We start from the raw sequence: 16,765 nt of genomic DNA on the forward strand, positions 1-16,765 counted from the left end.
GCTTGCCATGTGCTGTTCAGGAGGCCAGCACATCCAGAAGATTCCAAGAGCTGCATCTCCCCATCCCTGGGAATGCCCTGCATTGCCCTGGCAGAGGATTCACGTGGATTTTGCTGGACTATTCATGAACAGAAATTTCTTAGTAGTATTGAATGTGGCTACAAATTGGCCAGAAGTGCTCCCAATAACCTCCACTACAGCCCTGCACACTGTTGATGTGTTGAAAAGCCTTGTCTCAAAGTCTTACATTCCAGAACACTTAGTCAGTGACAATGGAACACAGTTTTCTGTAGAGTAATTTTGGTCATTCCTGAAAGTGAATGGAGAATGATGAATTACATCTGCACCGTACCATCCATATATAAATGGCTTGGTGGAAAGGTTCGTCCAGAGTCTAAAAAGCACAACGTGAGCAAAGTTTGCAGACACTGAATCAGAAACTCCATGCATATAGCAATACAGTACACTCCACAACTCACAATTCACCCGCTATGCTGTTCCTGGGTCATCCCTTGCAATCATGCTCGGATCTCCTCAAACACAGTTGCAGAAAGAGTATGCAGGACATACAGCTGACACATACTGAGGGCTTCTTAAACAGGAGATTTGATGTTTCACTTCTGTTCAAGAAGTTCTGGCAAAGGATGATGGAGGTGATCAAAAGTGGGTACTTGGAAAGATTAAGGACAGAACTGGACCAAACCCCTACACAGTGGAGACTACATCTGATGTCACCCGGAGACAACACATCAATCAGTTGAGGAGACCAGAGCCAATTGTCTGAGAAGAAAGATGTCCAGAGCTGTCAGAACCACTTCTTGCAGTCCCAGAGTCGACTCCTACAATCGCCACGGAGAAGGCCCCAGAACCTGAGATTGTTTCACAGCCACAAGCCTCACCTGCCAAGCAGAGTGACCTCCCTTGTCAGGAAAAACATTATAACACAAGGGTAAGAAAGCCTAAACAGTGATTGAATCTTGATGCCCGAATGGGACAATTTAAAATTAACCTCACTGTGGATGCCTATAAAGTACTTGACCTATGTGTACAGTATATAAGTTGAGATGAATTCTATATTGAGTTGGAGTTTATAGCTAAGCAGAGAGGAGTGCTGTGTATTTAATATTTCAGTAATATTTGAGTAATATTGTAAACATACAGTATTGTTTGATTAAGCATTCATTGTTTACATGTCATTATGGTTATATGTGAAGTACATGACTGGCATATGTCATCATACCATCACATCTTATGCGTGCACCTCACAAAAAGTAAAAACTAAGTTTGCATGTGTAACCCACAGGTTCAGCTGGCAGTGTTGGTCGAGGAGAAGACCGTCTCCAGCCCCGCCAAACTTGTGAAATCTCTTTTGTGTGAAGGCTGCGTGAAATGTTACCCTGTTACAAATCAGTAGCACGGAATATCAGACAGTACACCACATGCAATTACAGCAATTGAGCTTTATAATTCTTAATTTGACTATAGGGTTAGTAAAGAAAATAAAAAGAAAAAGGGCCCATTTTAATGAAACAGCATGATGTGCACGTCAGAGCTCACAGTTTCCCATCCATTAATTCTCCATCAATCTCCCCCAGGCGTCATCAACTCACGACCCCATTCCAAGTCCACTCTGTCCTGCGGTCTACAACCTCTCCATTCTGGCATCTTCTCTCTCCATCTCCTGTCAAACAAAAGACTGTAAATACCTCACTACTGGGCACACAAGAAAGAAAAACACTCCCCTATTGGACGGTGTACATTCCAAAGCCCCTGTTATCTCTAGTCATAACTCAAACACTGCTGCTACAGAGAAGCCATTACATTAGTAGTGAACCCTTTCTCAGGGTGTTACCTTTGCATCTCTCGACTTCCTTGTTTTTCTTTAGACTAGTTTTATGTTTTGGAGTTACAAACACAACACCTCTCTCCCGCACCATTGCCATAGCCGTGTGTTGCCTGTGTGGTCTTCCTTTGTCTGGGCTCACTAGCACATGGCACGGGTAGGAATCCTGAGACCCCAATCCTGGATGTCCTGTCCTTTAATTTAGCTAACTCCATGAACTCACTTTGCAGGACCTCATCCCCCTTTCTACGCATGTCATTGGTACCAATGTGGAGATGAACTCTAGCTGCTCACCCTCCCGCTTAAGAATGCTGTGGACTCGATCCGAGATGTCGTTGACCCTTGCACCTGAAAGGTAACCTACCATCCAGTAATTTTGTTCTTGTCCACAGAACCTCCTCTCTGTTCCCAAGCCAAATGAATCACTGTAGTTCACCTCTTCTCCTCCCTTCCCTGCTGAGCCACAGAGTCAGACAGTGCCAGAGACCTGAAAGCAGACTTCCTTCTGCTGGTTCATTTCCTACACCACCCCAACAGTATCCACACCTGTTGTGCAGTGGTACTCTGCATGGCTATTTATCCCCTTTCCCCTTTCTGATGGTCACCTAGTGTGCCAGTGTGCGCATTGGGTATAACTACCTCCCTGTAAGTCCTGTTGATCAACCCCCTCAGGTTCCCGAATGATCGGGAGCTCATCCAGTTCCAGCTCCAATTCAATAACAGCCTGAAAGAAGCTACAGCTGGATGCTCTTCTTGCAGGTGTAGCAGTCACAGACTTTGGAGATCTACCTGCCTTCCCACATCCCACAAGAGGGGCATTCCACTATCCTGCCTGGAAATCCCACTGTTCTAATTGTGCAATAAAAAAGAAAGGAAGAAAAATGAAATGAAAAAATCTACCTACAGCCTCTGTCTCTCCTTACTCAAACCTCTAGTAGCCAAAGCCCGAACTCTCCAATCTAACACTGCCCCACTCCCACCATGGCTGCTCCCACAATGGCCACTCGTCTTAAACCAAACTACTTTTTTATTGGCCCTTACCAAGTGCCTAACTATGCTCAATCCAATGCTGTTTGGCATGCAGAATGTCCCAACTGCTCTAACTCACCTCCTTTGAACTCTCTCTCCCGCTATGTCTCCTTGGGAACTGCGGTGTGCAGAATGGTTAATGAACTATCCAGACTGGACAGTGCGCAAATACCTTCATTCAAATCACCAGTACGGATTGTAAATACTTAAGTCTTCTGCACTAATCCTCAGTTATTTACTGACGGGCAAGCCAAACCTGATTCGGTTGTCCAACTCCCTATTTCCTCCAAATTAAACACTCACTAATCCATGCTACCTATCTAGGTGTGTGCAAGGGCCCACCTAGCTGCAGCACATTTTCCCAATGGCTATTCAGCACTGGTTGTGATCCCAGTTTGAAGAGAGCCCCTAGTGAAAAAGGCAGTCTCTAGTGTTACGAAACCCTGTAACTGGGTCACTTACCAGCAAAGATAGAGAGGTCCATTGAAGTCTGATGGTACTATTTTTTACAGTATTTATTGATAAAGGGGCACAAAATAAGATCAATGCAAACATACAGATAATATACATCGTCAATATTAAATCTAAAAGCACGGGTATCATAATAATCAATAAGAAATAGCTCTATCATTGTCTAGGGGATAATGTATTGTCCAATGGAAACACAAAAGTCACTGTTAGTTCGTTCAAGCTGCAGCATTTCTGGGTTTGAGAGGGAGACGGGTTAAACTTGCCCAGTTCTTGGATGATGCCAATCCTTCCAGTCTTTTGGGAGTTGGTTTCCCCGTTGTTAGCTAAAAGCCGTTTTTCCGTGGTAAAAGCCACCGGTTCCGGGGCAAATGGAACCGAACGCACGTGGCCTCCTCCCGATGGCTTCTGCTATTACAGGATTGCTAGCGTTTCTTCTGGTGCGTCTGAGGGGCTGTTCCCACAGACCCTCTTTTATCCTGACTCACAGGGTCTCAGATGTCAATCAGGTTGGGATGATGCAATCCCTCCACCAACCCCCCACTCGGTTCATTGCCTGGGGGCTTCGATGCATCGTACATTCAATACACAATTCCGTCTCCAAGAGACAATAGCCGGTATCAATGGTTCCACCTTTCAGAGGCCAGGACACATTCCAAACTCTTTGTGGATTCTGCATGTCTTTCTCTCATTTCCTGTGTCTCCTGAACTGACTTAATAGTGATCTTGTGATTCTCAAAAAGGAGGGGGCTACCCCGCACCCTTCGGCCCCTTAGAGCTGTGGCACATTCGTAACACCCCCTTTTTTCAAAGCGTTTTTACCAGTGGTGAAAACGAAGTAGCACAGAGTCTTACAGGATTTTAGAATCTGACACAATCCAAAAGTTTTTTTTTTACAGGGTAATACAATTGTACATTCAATTCAGCATCTAAACAGTTAACAATTACAGTGTCACTTCCTTTAATATCTTAACATCTTGTACCTTACTAAAGTCTTGTAGCATCAGACTTCAATTTAATAACCACCTATTTTTATTTCTTTCCTTCAGCAAACAAAAACTAAAGAGTTGTGATCTTAGCTTACATGTATACTACAAAAGTTCATGCAAATACTAATCTTTCTGTTGCTTTCAAACTTAACAGGCAGGCTTCCATGGGGTTGTCTTTATTTCGACATGCTTTGTCGAAATCCCGTAAAACCGGTTTTTGCTATTTAAAAATGGCATCCCCATTAACCCTCGCCTCTTTTCCGGTTAATTCCCATGTGGGGAGCTTGGGCCCCCTGGCGAAATAGGTTTTTGTCCGTTCCTTCCATAGGAGTTATTTTATCAACAATGTGTCCCAAACTTAGACCGTCTTCTGAATTTCCACCCAGTTCTTTAATTTTACGCAAGTTGCTAGTTTTCTCTTCAGGACCCCTCAGGCTAGTAGTTTTCAGTTCGAACTCTTTGTTCAAACAGCATTTCAATTTCTGCCTCTTCACACCACACTCTGGAATAAGAATAGAGTGTGGGGCCCTGTCACCTTCCAACTCAACCTGTAAGCGAGCTGCAGGTTTAAAATTTTTTTCATTCGATTTGGGAACTACATATTTCCCGTTTCCTTCAATTATAATATTTATCTCCCCACTTTTGATTTCTGCATTAATTTTTAATACACCGTCGAGCACAAACACCTAGGAACTCTCACTTCCCACTATTATCAATGTTAACCCTTTCTTTACTGAACCAAGTCTATCTGACCCACAAGGACGGCCTTCACTTTCAACTGAATCAAATACCTCAGACTTTTTCTGAGCTCCGTTACTAGATTCAGTACCACGTGCATCCCCATCTTGGACACACTCAAACAGGACATTGCCTCTTACGGGCTTTCAATACCCGTACCTGGTCCAAATTCTAAATTCCCCTGATTCTCCCAGCTACTCTCTGGGCAACTCCCTTCCAGAGTAAACTCAACCCCACGGCTGAAATGACCTCATCTGCCAACCCAGCAGACTTCTTCAAGGTAAGGGCACCCTTTTCATCTAGGACTGCCCTCATTTCATTATCGGGAACACCTCTAGCATTTTCAACTTCTTCAAACAGTTCTGCCAACCCAGACAGATCATCCAGGTCCAACCCTGGACCTTTTAACAGCTCTAGCTGTTTCTCATCTTTATCTTCTGCCTCTGAAACTTTTCTCCTCGCTAAGGGCGGGTCTACCTCCTCTCCCTTACCCTCTTTCACTTTACTACTCTTCATTTTACCACCCTCTAAACCCTCGTGGTACAGGGTCGGTAAAAACGTCGCGGCCAAATCGTAACTGGCCGGATTTAAACTGCTCTCATTCTCAGCTGCCTCTCTCAACATGCTGCGAGTGACCGCGCATGCGGGATAGATCTTGGAATCTAGGGGTGGGGCCACAACACTCACCAGCCGGTTTGTCATCATCATTGCTGCCCAAACCTTACCACCTGCTAAATCGTACCGAGAAGGACGTCCGCGTCAGTTCTTGGGAAGTCTGATCGCACCCCTATTTCAACTGGTCCAGACACCAGCTCACAATCCATAATGACCTTATGTAAGGGCACCATTTCTGTCCCTTTACTTATTCCTTTCACAGCTACCATTCTCGTCTTGCGACCAAACTCTAGTACCTTACTGCTGATCAACGACAGCTCAGCCCCCGTGCCTCTCCAGATCCGTACTGGAACTGGTGTGTCTCCCTCCCTCACAGACACGGTTCCATGTGACGGACAAGTCTCAGACCCTTCTCGTACTCTGTCTACCCGGGGCTCTCTTGTTGATTTACTGATTACCATGGCACATCCGACAGGGATTGCTGCTTTCCCTTTTCCTGTCTCTTTCCTCGGAGCAAAGCACCTAGATGCAATATGCCCCCCCTTTCCACAACTAAAACAGGTCAAGCCTGGAAATCTCTGGCCGTCTGGCCTTTCCCCCTCAACCTTACCACTAGCTCCCGGCGGGACCTCTGCCTCAGCCAACGGGCTTTCTCGATCGTTCCCACGGTCTCTCTGGGAACTTTTATTCGAGGAAAACTTTGTCTTGAGGGTTAGGGCATATTCATCTGCGAACCTAGCAAATTCTGAGATGGACTTATTTGGCTTCTCATTCAAATACATCTGGATATCCTCCGAAACACAACCTTTAAATTCCTCAATCAGAATTAACTCCCTGAGACGCCAATAATCCTCCCCCACTATCTCTGCTGTGCACCAATGGTCCAAGAGCACACCCTTCTCATTGGCAAACTCGGTATACGTCTGATTCCCCCCTTTCTTTAACGTTCTGAACTTTTGTCTATACGCTTCAGGTACTAGCTCATAACTCTGGAGAATGGCTGCCTTTACGTTGTCATAACTCTCCTCCTCCTCCCCCATGGCCAATGCCGTATATGCCCGCTGCGCCTTCCCTTTTAACACACTTTGTAACAACGCCACCCACTGACCTCTGGGCCACTTCTGATTCACTGCCACCTTTTCAAAAAGCAAGAAGTAACTATCAACATCCGTCTCCTCGAACGGAGGTACTAACCTCAACTCTCGACTAACATTGAACCGCTCCTCTCGGTCTGACCCCGGAACTCGTGGCTCTTGCCGTAACTTCTCCATCTCCAAGTCATGTTTCCTCTGTTTCTCTGCCTCCCTCTCCTTCTCAGCTCTTTCTTTCTCTTTCTCAGCTGCTTCCAGCTGTTTTAACCGAAGTTCATGCTCTCTTTGTTTCTCAGCTCTTTCCTGCTCCCGTTTCACCTCTAACTCCTTTAGCTGGAGTGCATGCTCCCTCTCTCTCTCGGCTCTTTCATTCTCCTTCTCAGCTGCCTCCAGCTGCTTTAACTTAATTGCATGTTCCAACTTTAATTTCTCCAACTCTAACTGAGCCGTCCCACTAGCTGGTACCTTTTCAGGGATATTTTCCAATACCTCAGCTGCAAACATATTCTTCTCGATGTAATACTGAGTTATTGCCCTTCGCACCTCCCGCTTTTTCATTGACAACCTCACCTCTACGAGGTTTAACCCCTTTGCCAAATTTATCAAGTCTGATTTGGTGGCCGCCTCTAGTGGGTTTTCTATAAATTCACCCACGTCCATCTTTGCTGGTTTCCCATCTGGCTACCCGCGTAACCAGATCCAAGTTTTGGACTTACAAGCCCGATTCACTGGCCTCTCAATTTGGTGTCAAATCTCGAGATGAGCCCCCCAATTTTGTTACGAACCCTGTAACTGGGTCACTTACCAGCAAAGATAGAGAGGTCTGTTGAAGTCTGATGGTACTATTTTTAACAGTATTTATTGATAAAGGGGCACAAAATTAGATCAATGCAAACATACAGATAATATAAGTCGTCAATATTAAATCTAAAAGCACGGGTATCATAATAATCAATAAGAAATAGCTCTATCATTGTCTAGGGGATAATGTATTGTCCAATGGAAACACAAAAGTCACTGTTAGTTCATTCAAGCTGCAGCATTTCTGGGTTTGAGAGGGAGACGGGTTAAACTTGCCCAGTTCTTGGATGATGCCAATCCTTCCAGTCTTTTGGGAGTTGGTTTCCCCGTTGTTAGCTAAAAGCCGTTTTTCCGTGGTAAAAGCCACCGGTTCTGGGGCAAATGGAACCGAATGCTCGTGGCCTCCTCCCAATGGCTTCCGCTATTACGGGATCGCTAGCGTTTCTTCTGGTGCGTCTGAGGGACTGTTCCCACAGACCCTCTTTTATCCTGACTCACAGGGTCTCAGATGTCAATCAGGTTGGGATGATGCAATCCCTCCACCAACCCCCCACTTGGTTCATTGCCTGGGGGCTTCGATGCATCGTACATTCAATACACAATTCCGTTTCCAAGAGACAATAGCCAGTATCAATGGTTCCACCTTTCAGAGGCCAGGACACATTCCAAACTCTTTGTGGATTCTGCATGTCTTTCTCTCATTTCCTGTGTCTCCTGAACTGACTTAATAGTGATCTTGCGATTCTCAAAAAGGAGGGGGCTACCCCGCACCCTTCGGCCCCTCAGAGCTGTGGCACATTCGTAACACTAGCAAGTGCTATTCTTATACCCCTGAGGTACCTGGAACTGGAAGCTGATGCCATGGTGCGAAAACCAACCAATGAAAGAGAGAGATAATATATCCTCTAAATTTAGCAATCAACAACCAACATGGCAGAAGTGGCTTTTGACTGGCATGTAAGTTAATCCTTCACGTTACATCCCACTACTTGAAAGACTCGACACTGTGGCAATTCGGCTCTCAGGCTAGTATAAATGCTGCAAACACCCCACTAAACTACATTCAAAACAGAAAAGTACAATACCCAGCACTATAAGCCTAATTGTACCTACCCTGTGTACTACAATAGTCTACCAACCTTCTAGCACCCCAAAAAACCACCAGCTTTTCCTTTCAGTGTGCAATAGCTTTGGAACTGGCCCCCATTTTCTTAATCTTATTCATTGACTATCAGATGTGATGAACCAGGTAGGTGATGCTCCCCAACTCGTCAGTAACGTTGGTGCAGAACTCTTAAATGATAACAGCACAAGAGACACCTTTCTTTGTGAGCAGTATTCTAAGGCTATCTGATTCTGCAAGCCAGCTATTCAAATAGCCATTATTTTGGCCAAAACTCGGGCCAGTGCATACTTGGTGTGCTTAAGCTCTGCCTTGTAAGTCAGCATCTCCATCACAAAGATTGGTGGAGGGGTAGGTAGTGTTGAGAAAACAGGTAGGATGCAGAAGGACTTAGACAGATTAGGAGAATGGGCAAAAAAGTGGCAAATGAAATACAATGTTGGAAAATGCATGGTCATGCACTTTGGTAGTAGATATAAATGTGCGGACTATTTTCTAAATGGGGAGAAAATCCAAAAGTCGGAGGTGCAAAGGGACTTGGGAGTCCTTGTGCGGGACACCTTAATGGTTAACTTGAGGTCGAGTCAGTGGTGAGGAAGGCAAATGCCATGTTAGCATTATTTCTAGAATACAAGAGCAAGGATGTGATGCTGCGGCTTTATAAGGCATTGGTGAGACTCACCTTGAGTATTGTGAACAGTTTTGGGCCCCTCATCTTAAAAAAGATGTGTTGGTATTGGAGAGGGTCCAGAGGAGGTTCACAAGGATGATTACAAGAATGAAAGGTTATCATACAAGGGTTTGATGGCTGTGGGTCTGTACTCACTGGAATTCAGAAGGATGAGGGGTGACCTCATTTGAAACCTTTCATATGTAGAAAGGCCTAGACAGAGTAGATGTAGAAGGAATGTTTCCCATGGCAGGAGAGTCTAGGACAAGAGGGCACAGCCTCAGGATAGAGGGGCACCCTTTCAGAACAGAGATGTGGAGAAATTTCTTTAGCCAAAGGGTGGTAAATGTTTTGAATTTGTTGCCACCTGCAGCTGTGGAGGCCTGGTCATTGGGTGTATTTAAGGCAGAGATTGATAGGTTCTTGATCGTACATGGCATCAAAGGTTACGGGGAGAAGGCTGGGAACTGGGGTTGAGGAGGAGATAGAAAAAAGGGTCAACCATGATTGAATGGCGGAGCAGACTCGATGAGCCAGGTGGCCTAATTCTGCCTCTATATCTTATGGTCTTATATCAGATCCTGGGACAGCCTGGCCAGGCCATCCTGGGGAAAAGCTGTCATCCAAAACCTTTCTGCTTCTGTGAGAGTCCTCCTACTGTGCCGACCATCATGAGCAAGTGCTCATCCAGGGCAATGAGGTGGTGTATGTACAGCACCACGTGCCCCAGATAGCAGCAGCCATACCACCCCATGGGGAGCCATAGGCAGACCCAGGAGCTCCAAATCCAAAAAGTGTCAGTGAGAGCCCACTCTCACAGAACTACTTGGTGTAGACACAGTAAACCCAGGATACCACTCCTGCTGACAGTCGCTGTGTCGCACTGATTGGTTGGGTCTTTGCCTATCACTCCACCTACACCAACATTCCTTTCGCTTTCCTGTCAGGACCTTAGATTAAACAAATACCAACCCTTAAAGCACTTGCTCCACTAAGGCTGAAGCTCTTTAAGGTTGTTACCATGCTATGGTGTGAGGTTGGCTGAAATAAACTAGTTCCTCCTGGCTTCCCCCAAAACCCAAGAAGCTGGACAAGTTCCCCTAACAGTCTTTCTCCTTGTCATCGAAGGGGATTGGGTTTGACGGTTTCCATTCTGCAAAACCGTTAGGAGTCCACATGCAAATCCAGCGATCCGACACATTGGTCCTATTTGTATATTCACACGCCGTGCGCAGGAATGTATTATAGGACCTCTCACCACAAGTCAGCGTCATCACCACTGCTGTCAGCATCCACCACTTGGCCACTCTGTAACGTAGGGAGAGGTACACTCACCCGCCTCCCCCGGTTAATGATCATTCCTGGTTTCCCCAGTAAAACTATTTGCTGAGAGTTCCCCATCCTTGTGCCCTGGTGGCCCCAGTTGGTGCTGCACCCAAACTTTTCCCGATTGCTGCTCCATTTCCTCCAGTTTCAGAAATGCAGGGACATTGGGAACCCACTTGGATTTGCCGGCTGAGAGTTCAGGTGGTCCATTGCTTGCTGCAGCATACCCAGCCACCCCTAAGGAGTGCGGGCATCAGGAGGGAACAATAGCTCTATCTGTTGCTTCATCAACCCCATTCATGCGTTCGATCAGACCTGCCATGTGGGTAACATGGGGTGAGAAACACCCGCAAAGTACTGAATTCCTTATGCCAATTCTAGATGTTGGCTCCTGTGAAATGTGAGCCATTGTTTGATTGGATCTCCCAGGAGATCCTATGCATGGATGACAACTGCCGTAACCCTTCTATTGTGTTTTCATGATCAGCGTGGTCTCAAGGCACAGCCTCCAGGACTGGAATACATATTGACCATGGTCAGCACATACTGCTTTTTATTTTGTCATGATAAAGGCCCAATATAACCTACCTGCCAGATCTGACTGGCTCCTGTACCTCTAGTTGTGTCCTGAGCGACCAGCTGGATTTCCCTTGGACTTAACATGTTGGCAGCTTGGGTATCTTACGGCTGCAGTTTTGGGCTCATCATAAGTTAACGCCACCCCTTGAGCTTCAGCTCGTTTCCTTCTCCCGTGCACCTCAAATTGCCCACTTCTCTGGTGTGCCCAGACTGCCAGGTAGCAATCATCCTCCTCCTCGGAACACAGGGTAGACATCCAGAGCTGTGATGTCGTATCTACCACACCTTTACGTTTGGCCTCCTCAGTGTCTCGAAGTGTGGGCTTCGACATGGTGAACCATAATCTGCTGCTGTTATGTGTCCCTCCAGATATGTTCCCAATAGGGATGCCCCACAGAGGTCGCTCAAGCACCTCCCAGTTTTGCTCATGCCACTGAGGTATCCATACCAACATGCCATTGGCTATTGACCAGGGGTGTTGGCATAGACTCTAATTAGCTGGTCATGTCTCGGAGGAGCAGGGTCATGGCCACCAATTCAACCATTTGGCTGTATCCCCACTCTCCCCCACAACGTAACAAACAAAATGGAACGGCACATCAACCCCCAAATTCCCCCTCTCTGCACAAAAGATCAAGCGAGAATGACAGAATATAAAAAAAACTATGAGAGCAAAAAACCTCTATAGTCCATGTCCATATCAAAAACGCAGAAAACCTGGGCAACACTCTCCGGGCCCAGCGGCAGACATTTCCCTCTCCGTAGCATGACGATCGAGAGACAGGCAGTTGGTGCTGATCCTCTGTGCTTGCCCAGATGCTTTAATCTCCCTCGTTGCTTTAATCATTGCACAATGGAAGCATTGATCGGTGAAACGGAGTCAAACATTGGCTTGCACCCATGCTGCAGCCTGCCCGTCACGATGTTCGTGCACGCTGCTTCTGTCTCCCGGATTCCTTTTGGAGACTGCAGAGCGTGGAAGCACCCAAATGGTCTCCAAACTTCCTCACTTGCCTCCATGTCGCTTTAATCAGTGAACAATGGAATCCTCTGCAGAACGCCGGAATACCCAAACAATCACCAAACGGCAAATCGTGGACTCCAACAGTCCCAGAATCACATCCAAGATTAAAAACAAAAGTAAAAGGCATAAAAGAAGTGAAATATATGATTTCATAATCTATCCAGAAGGGGGCGCCATGCAGGCACCATATTGACCAGAAGTTCTGACGCCAGGAGGGCTCAAAAAGGCCTCTTGAAGTGGACGTATCAGCTTCCCACTTCTGGGGAAAAGGGATGCAACACCCCTTCAACACCTGTCACAAGCTCCACTCGGACATCTAGGGGTAGCTGAAACCTGCTTGGCAGCCGAGTAAGCTGCTTGCTGTTTGGGACTCAACTGCTGTTTGATTTTTTTGCAGGGGCATAATATAATGATCAGGTGGGGGATATGTTGGCGCCAATACCCAAAGAGCCCTAAAAACGCTGCGTCTCCTCCTTGGAGGTGGGCAGCAGCAATCAAGATCTTGCCCTTGGCCTTATCAGGTATCTCCTTCTGCCCAGAATGTCAGTGAATGCTCAGGAATAGAACTTTATGACTGGGGTCCTGTATCTTATCAGGGTTGATAGACCAATCCTACTCCCTCAGGTAGGTAACCACTTCATCCTGTGAGGGCCCCGGTAACTGTACATCAACTAGATAGTGGGATACTATGGTCTAACTGGACCCTCTGTAAGTCTTGACTTACCATTGCATGGTACAGTGTACAAATCCCGGGGGAGGTGACAGAAGGTGTACTGCTGATCCTGTGAAGATGAACTGTGAAGATGAACTGGTCCTGGAGCCCTGATCCCATCCCTGCATGAGGGAGGTCTGCCAATGCTCTTTGTAGGACCTTCAGTGAAGGATAGGGGGAATCCAGATCTTGAGGTGGAGGCAGATACACTAGTGAAACTTAAGAGGCTATTAGACGGGTGTATGGAGGAACAAGGTGGGGGGGATATATGGGAGACAGGGTTTAAGGGTCAGCACAACATTGTGGACCGAAGGGCCTATACTGTGCTGGCTATGGTCTATGTTATATCCAGCAAGTGATGAAACAAACCACTATTCAGAGTGGGCTTAAAAGTTGAGTCTCCTCCCTTAGCAGTTTCCTTGCCTAATTTCCCTTTGAAGCACTCCCCACCACATCACACAGAAAGTGGGGGTGGGAACCCCATCAATCTGGTACCCCTGCCCTAAACTGTGCTAAATACATCTCCTTATAGGTTATGTGGGATTCCCCCACTCCCGTCTGTTTAGTTAATATCTGGATCTGGCCACATGTACATTCCACCATGTATTCCAACCCTTCCAGCAGCCGAATGCTGCCTTTACAGTATGTATCCCCAGCTTCCAGTCCTGTTAAAGACAGCACCACACATTCCAAGCACCAAATGCCCTACCCTGGCAGGGGCTAGTTCAGAATCACTGGGCAAGCCTGTAATTAGAGCCCAATGGTGAAGGACTCTGGTGCCTTCCTTTACTGTGCTCCACTGCCACTTCCATGGGGCTTAAATCCTACTCACGGAGGGAAGGTTAGCTGACCTTGTCTGCCATTGCCACCCAAACCCATAATGATGTATCCCATCATGGGAATCGAGTGGCATCCTCAGGGCATTATTAATCACATATTGGGACGACAAGCCCCTAGGGCGTCTACCTCTCTATTAGACAAGCTCACTCCAGTATCCCCTCATCCCATGTCCTCAACAACCACGTGGCCAGAGGCTCCCCCTGCTTCTGCTGTACCTATTCTCCAATCCTGCCAGTTCCTTGGCGGAGAACTCTTTGATGTCTGTTGTCTCGGAGCGGCCCATTGTACTACTCCCTACATGTTTCTGATCCTCCTCATCCCCTGTGAGAGTCAGAGGGGTCAAGGGCTAAAGTCCCCCATGCTGGATCTGGGACCACATGATCATTGTCTGGCCTGTACAGTCTTGGCTGCATAGGGGGGAGGGTGATCATTTTGCAGGAAAATAATAGGACTCTGCTCTTCTCTCTATTCCCCATCCTCATCATCCAGCCAGATATCCCCATTCCCACATTCATGTGTTGGAATCATATCCCTGCAGGATCAAGGTTGGACCTTAATGGGATCCGGTTGCCACCTAGCTTCTAATTGCTGCACCATCACTGATTGACAGGCTATCTCCATACCCTTGTCTTCTAGTTCTTTGGACTGGGTGTGGGCTGATTGGGCAGCTTCCCCAAGCACTAGTGCAGCACCTTCACCTTGTTCTTTAGGCTTACTATCTTTTACTCTCTCTCTGTGCAATTGTCTCATGCTGATGCTTTACAATGGTTGCCAGCAGCCAAAATGCACAGCTTTGGCTCTCCGTTTTATCTGGGACCCCTACCTTGTTTAACGTGGACACAATGTGGTGTCCGATCTTCTCCCTGTGGAAGTCCAACTCGATTGACCAATCCACCGACGTTCTTCAGAGTACTAGTGGATTAGTGAGAACGCTGATCCCAGTGCTGTTGTCAGTCCACCTCGGGACTCAACACTCCTCCTACGAAGGGTTCTCTCACTTGTTGTTACCCCGATCATTTTGAGCCCCTGTCGCACTCACTAAACCCTGACGACTACACCAAATATTGGTGGGAAGCAGATTTGTGGATTCGGTAAGTGGGACAGAACACACTGACTGTGGGTAAGCACATTAACTACTTATTTCCAAATAAACAGTGAAATACTCAACCAAGCATCTGAGTCAAATAACTACCCACCTGAGCTAAGTCACAAAGGACTACGACACTTCAGTAACACTTCTAACTCAGCAGGTACTTGGTTAAATCTCCTCAAGTTTAACAAATACAAAACTAAATGTTCAACAGTTACTAACTAAATGTGCATGTGTGTCCTCCTATCTGCATTATATTTTCCCAATGGCTCTTCAATACTCTTTGCAATATCAGTCTGAAAAGAGCTCCTAGTGAAAAAGGCGGATTCTCTTACGTGTGCTCTTCTTATACCCCTGGGGTGTTTGTAATTGGAAGCCAGTGCAGTGATGGGAAATCCAACCAATGAAAGAGAGAGCTACTTCATCCTTCAAATGGGCCAATGACTGGCATGATAGAAGCAGCATTCGACCAGCAAGTATGTTAATCCTTCATGTCACTGTGTTCATCGAGAATATGTAGGTAAATTGTGGAAATAGGCAAATATTTCCAGCAGTAGTCATCTTTAAGTAAGGCTCCTGTGGCAAGTTTGTGTACTGATGTATACTGAAGCACTCAATGGGTGAGGCAGCATCTGTAAAAAGAGAAACAAAGTTAACATTTCAGGACAAAGACATTTCTGTGAAGAAATATTAAATGTTAATTCTGTTTCTCTCCCCACAGATGCTGCATGGCCTGCTGAGTGTTTCCAGAAGCTGTATTCAGTTCAGCATTCTGTATTACGTATTCACAAGCTCCTTTAACACTTGCTCTAACATTTTGGCTTCATTATTAATTATTTTTAAACTTTATTGATTTTTAAGTATTAATCGAAGAAAGTGATAAATAAGACTCCTTATTTTGCTCCAGTTTTTTCCCTAGCTATTTCAAGACTATTAATAGAACTGTTATTAAATCCAATTTGTTCTGGGAGTGTCCTTAAGACCATAAGGCCATGAGCTATAGGAGCAGAATTAGGCCATTCAGCCCATCAAATCTGCTCCACCACACCGTCATGGCTGATTTATTATCAATCCCATTCTCCTGTCTTCCCTTCGTAACTTTTGATGACCATACTAATCAAGAACCGATCAACTTCCAATTTAAATATACCCAATGACTTTGCCTCCACATCTGTCTGTGGCAATGAATTCTACAGATTCACCACCCTGTGGCTACAGACATTACTCCACATCTCTGTTCTAAAGGGATGTCCTTCAAGTCTGAAGCTGTGCCTCCTGGTCCGAGACTCCCACACTACAGGGACCATCCTCTCCACATCCACTCTATCCAGGCCTTTCAATATTTGATGGGCTTCAGTGAGATTACCCCCTTATTCTTCTAAACCCCTGCAAGTACAGGCCCTGAGCCATCAAACACTCTTCATAAGTTAACCCTTTCATTCTTGTGACCTCCTGTGGGCCCTCTCCAATGCTAGCACATTGTTTATTTAGATAAGGAGCTCAAAGTTGCTCACAATATTCCATGTGTGGTCTGACCAATACATTATAAAGCTTCATCATTCCATCCTTGTTTTTATATTCTAGTTATCTCAAAATGAATGCTAACATTGCAGTTGCCTTCCTTACCACCTCAACCTGAAAGTTTATTTTTAGGGAACGCTGCACAAGGACTCTCAAGTCCTTTTACTCCTCTGAATTTTATTCCTTTCACCGAAGTGCAAGACCAAACATTTCCCTACACTCTATTCCATCGGCCACTTCTTTACCGACTTTCCTAATCCTCTAAGACCTGCATACTTTCTGCTTCCTTAGCACAACCTGCCCCTC

The 16,765-nt window shown here is 46.0% G+C and overlaps 1 protein-coding gene across 2 annotated transcripts in view; it reads right to left on the minus strand.

Annotated features, from left to right (window-relative positions):
• Positions 1-4,296: 4,296 nt before the first annotated feature.
• Positions 4,297-16,765, minus strand: part of LOC132397300 (axoneme-associated protein mst101(2)-like) — a 40,603-nt gene continuing 28,134 nt past the window's right edge. For both annotated transcript variants that reach the window (XM_059975893.1, XM_059975894.1), the window contains one exon: positions 4,297-15,570. In XM_059975893.1, coding sequence (XP_059831876.1) covers positions 5,799-7,433 — 1,635 coding nt within the window. In that variant the 5' untranslated portion in view covers positions 7,434-15,570 and the 3' untranslated portion in view covers positions 4,297-5,798. The remainder of the gene's footprint in view (positions 15,571-16,765) is intronic.

The sequence above is a fragment of the Hypanus sabinus genome, chromosome 7 (assembly GCF_030144855.1).
Source record: "Hypanus sabinus isolate sHypSab1 chromosome 7, sHypSab1.hap1, whole genome shotgun sequence".
Lineage (NCBI taxonomy): Eukaryota > Metazoa > Chordata > Chondrichthyes > Myliobatiformes > Dasyatidae > Hypanus > Hypanus sabinus.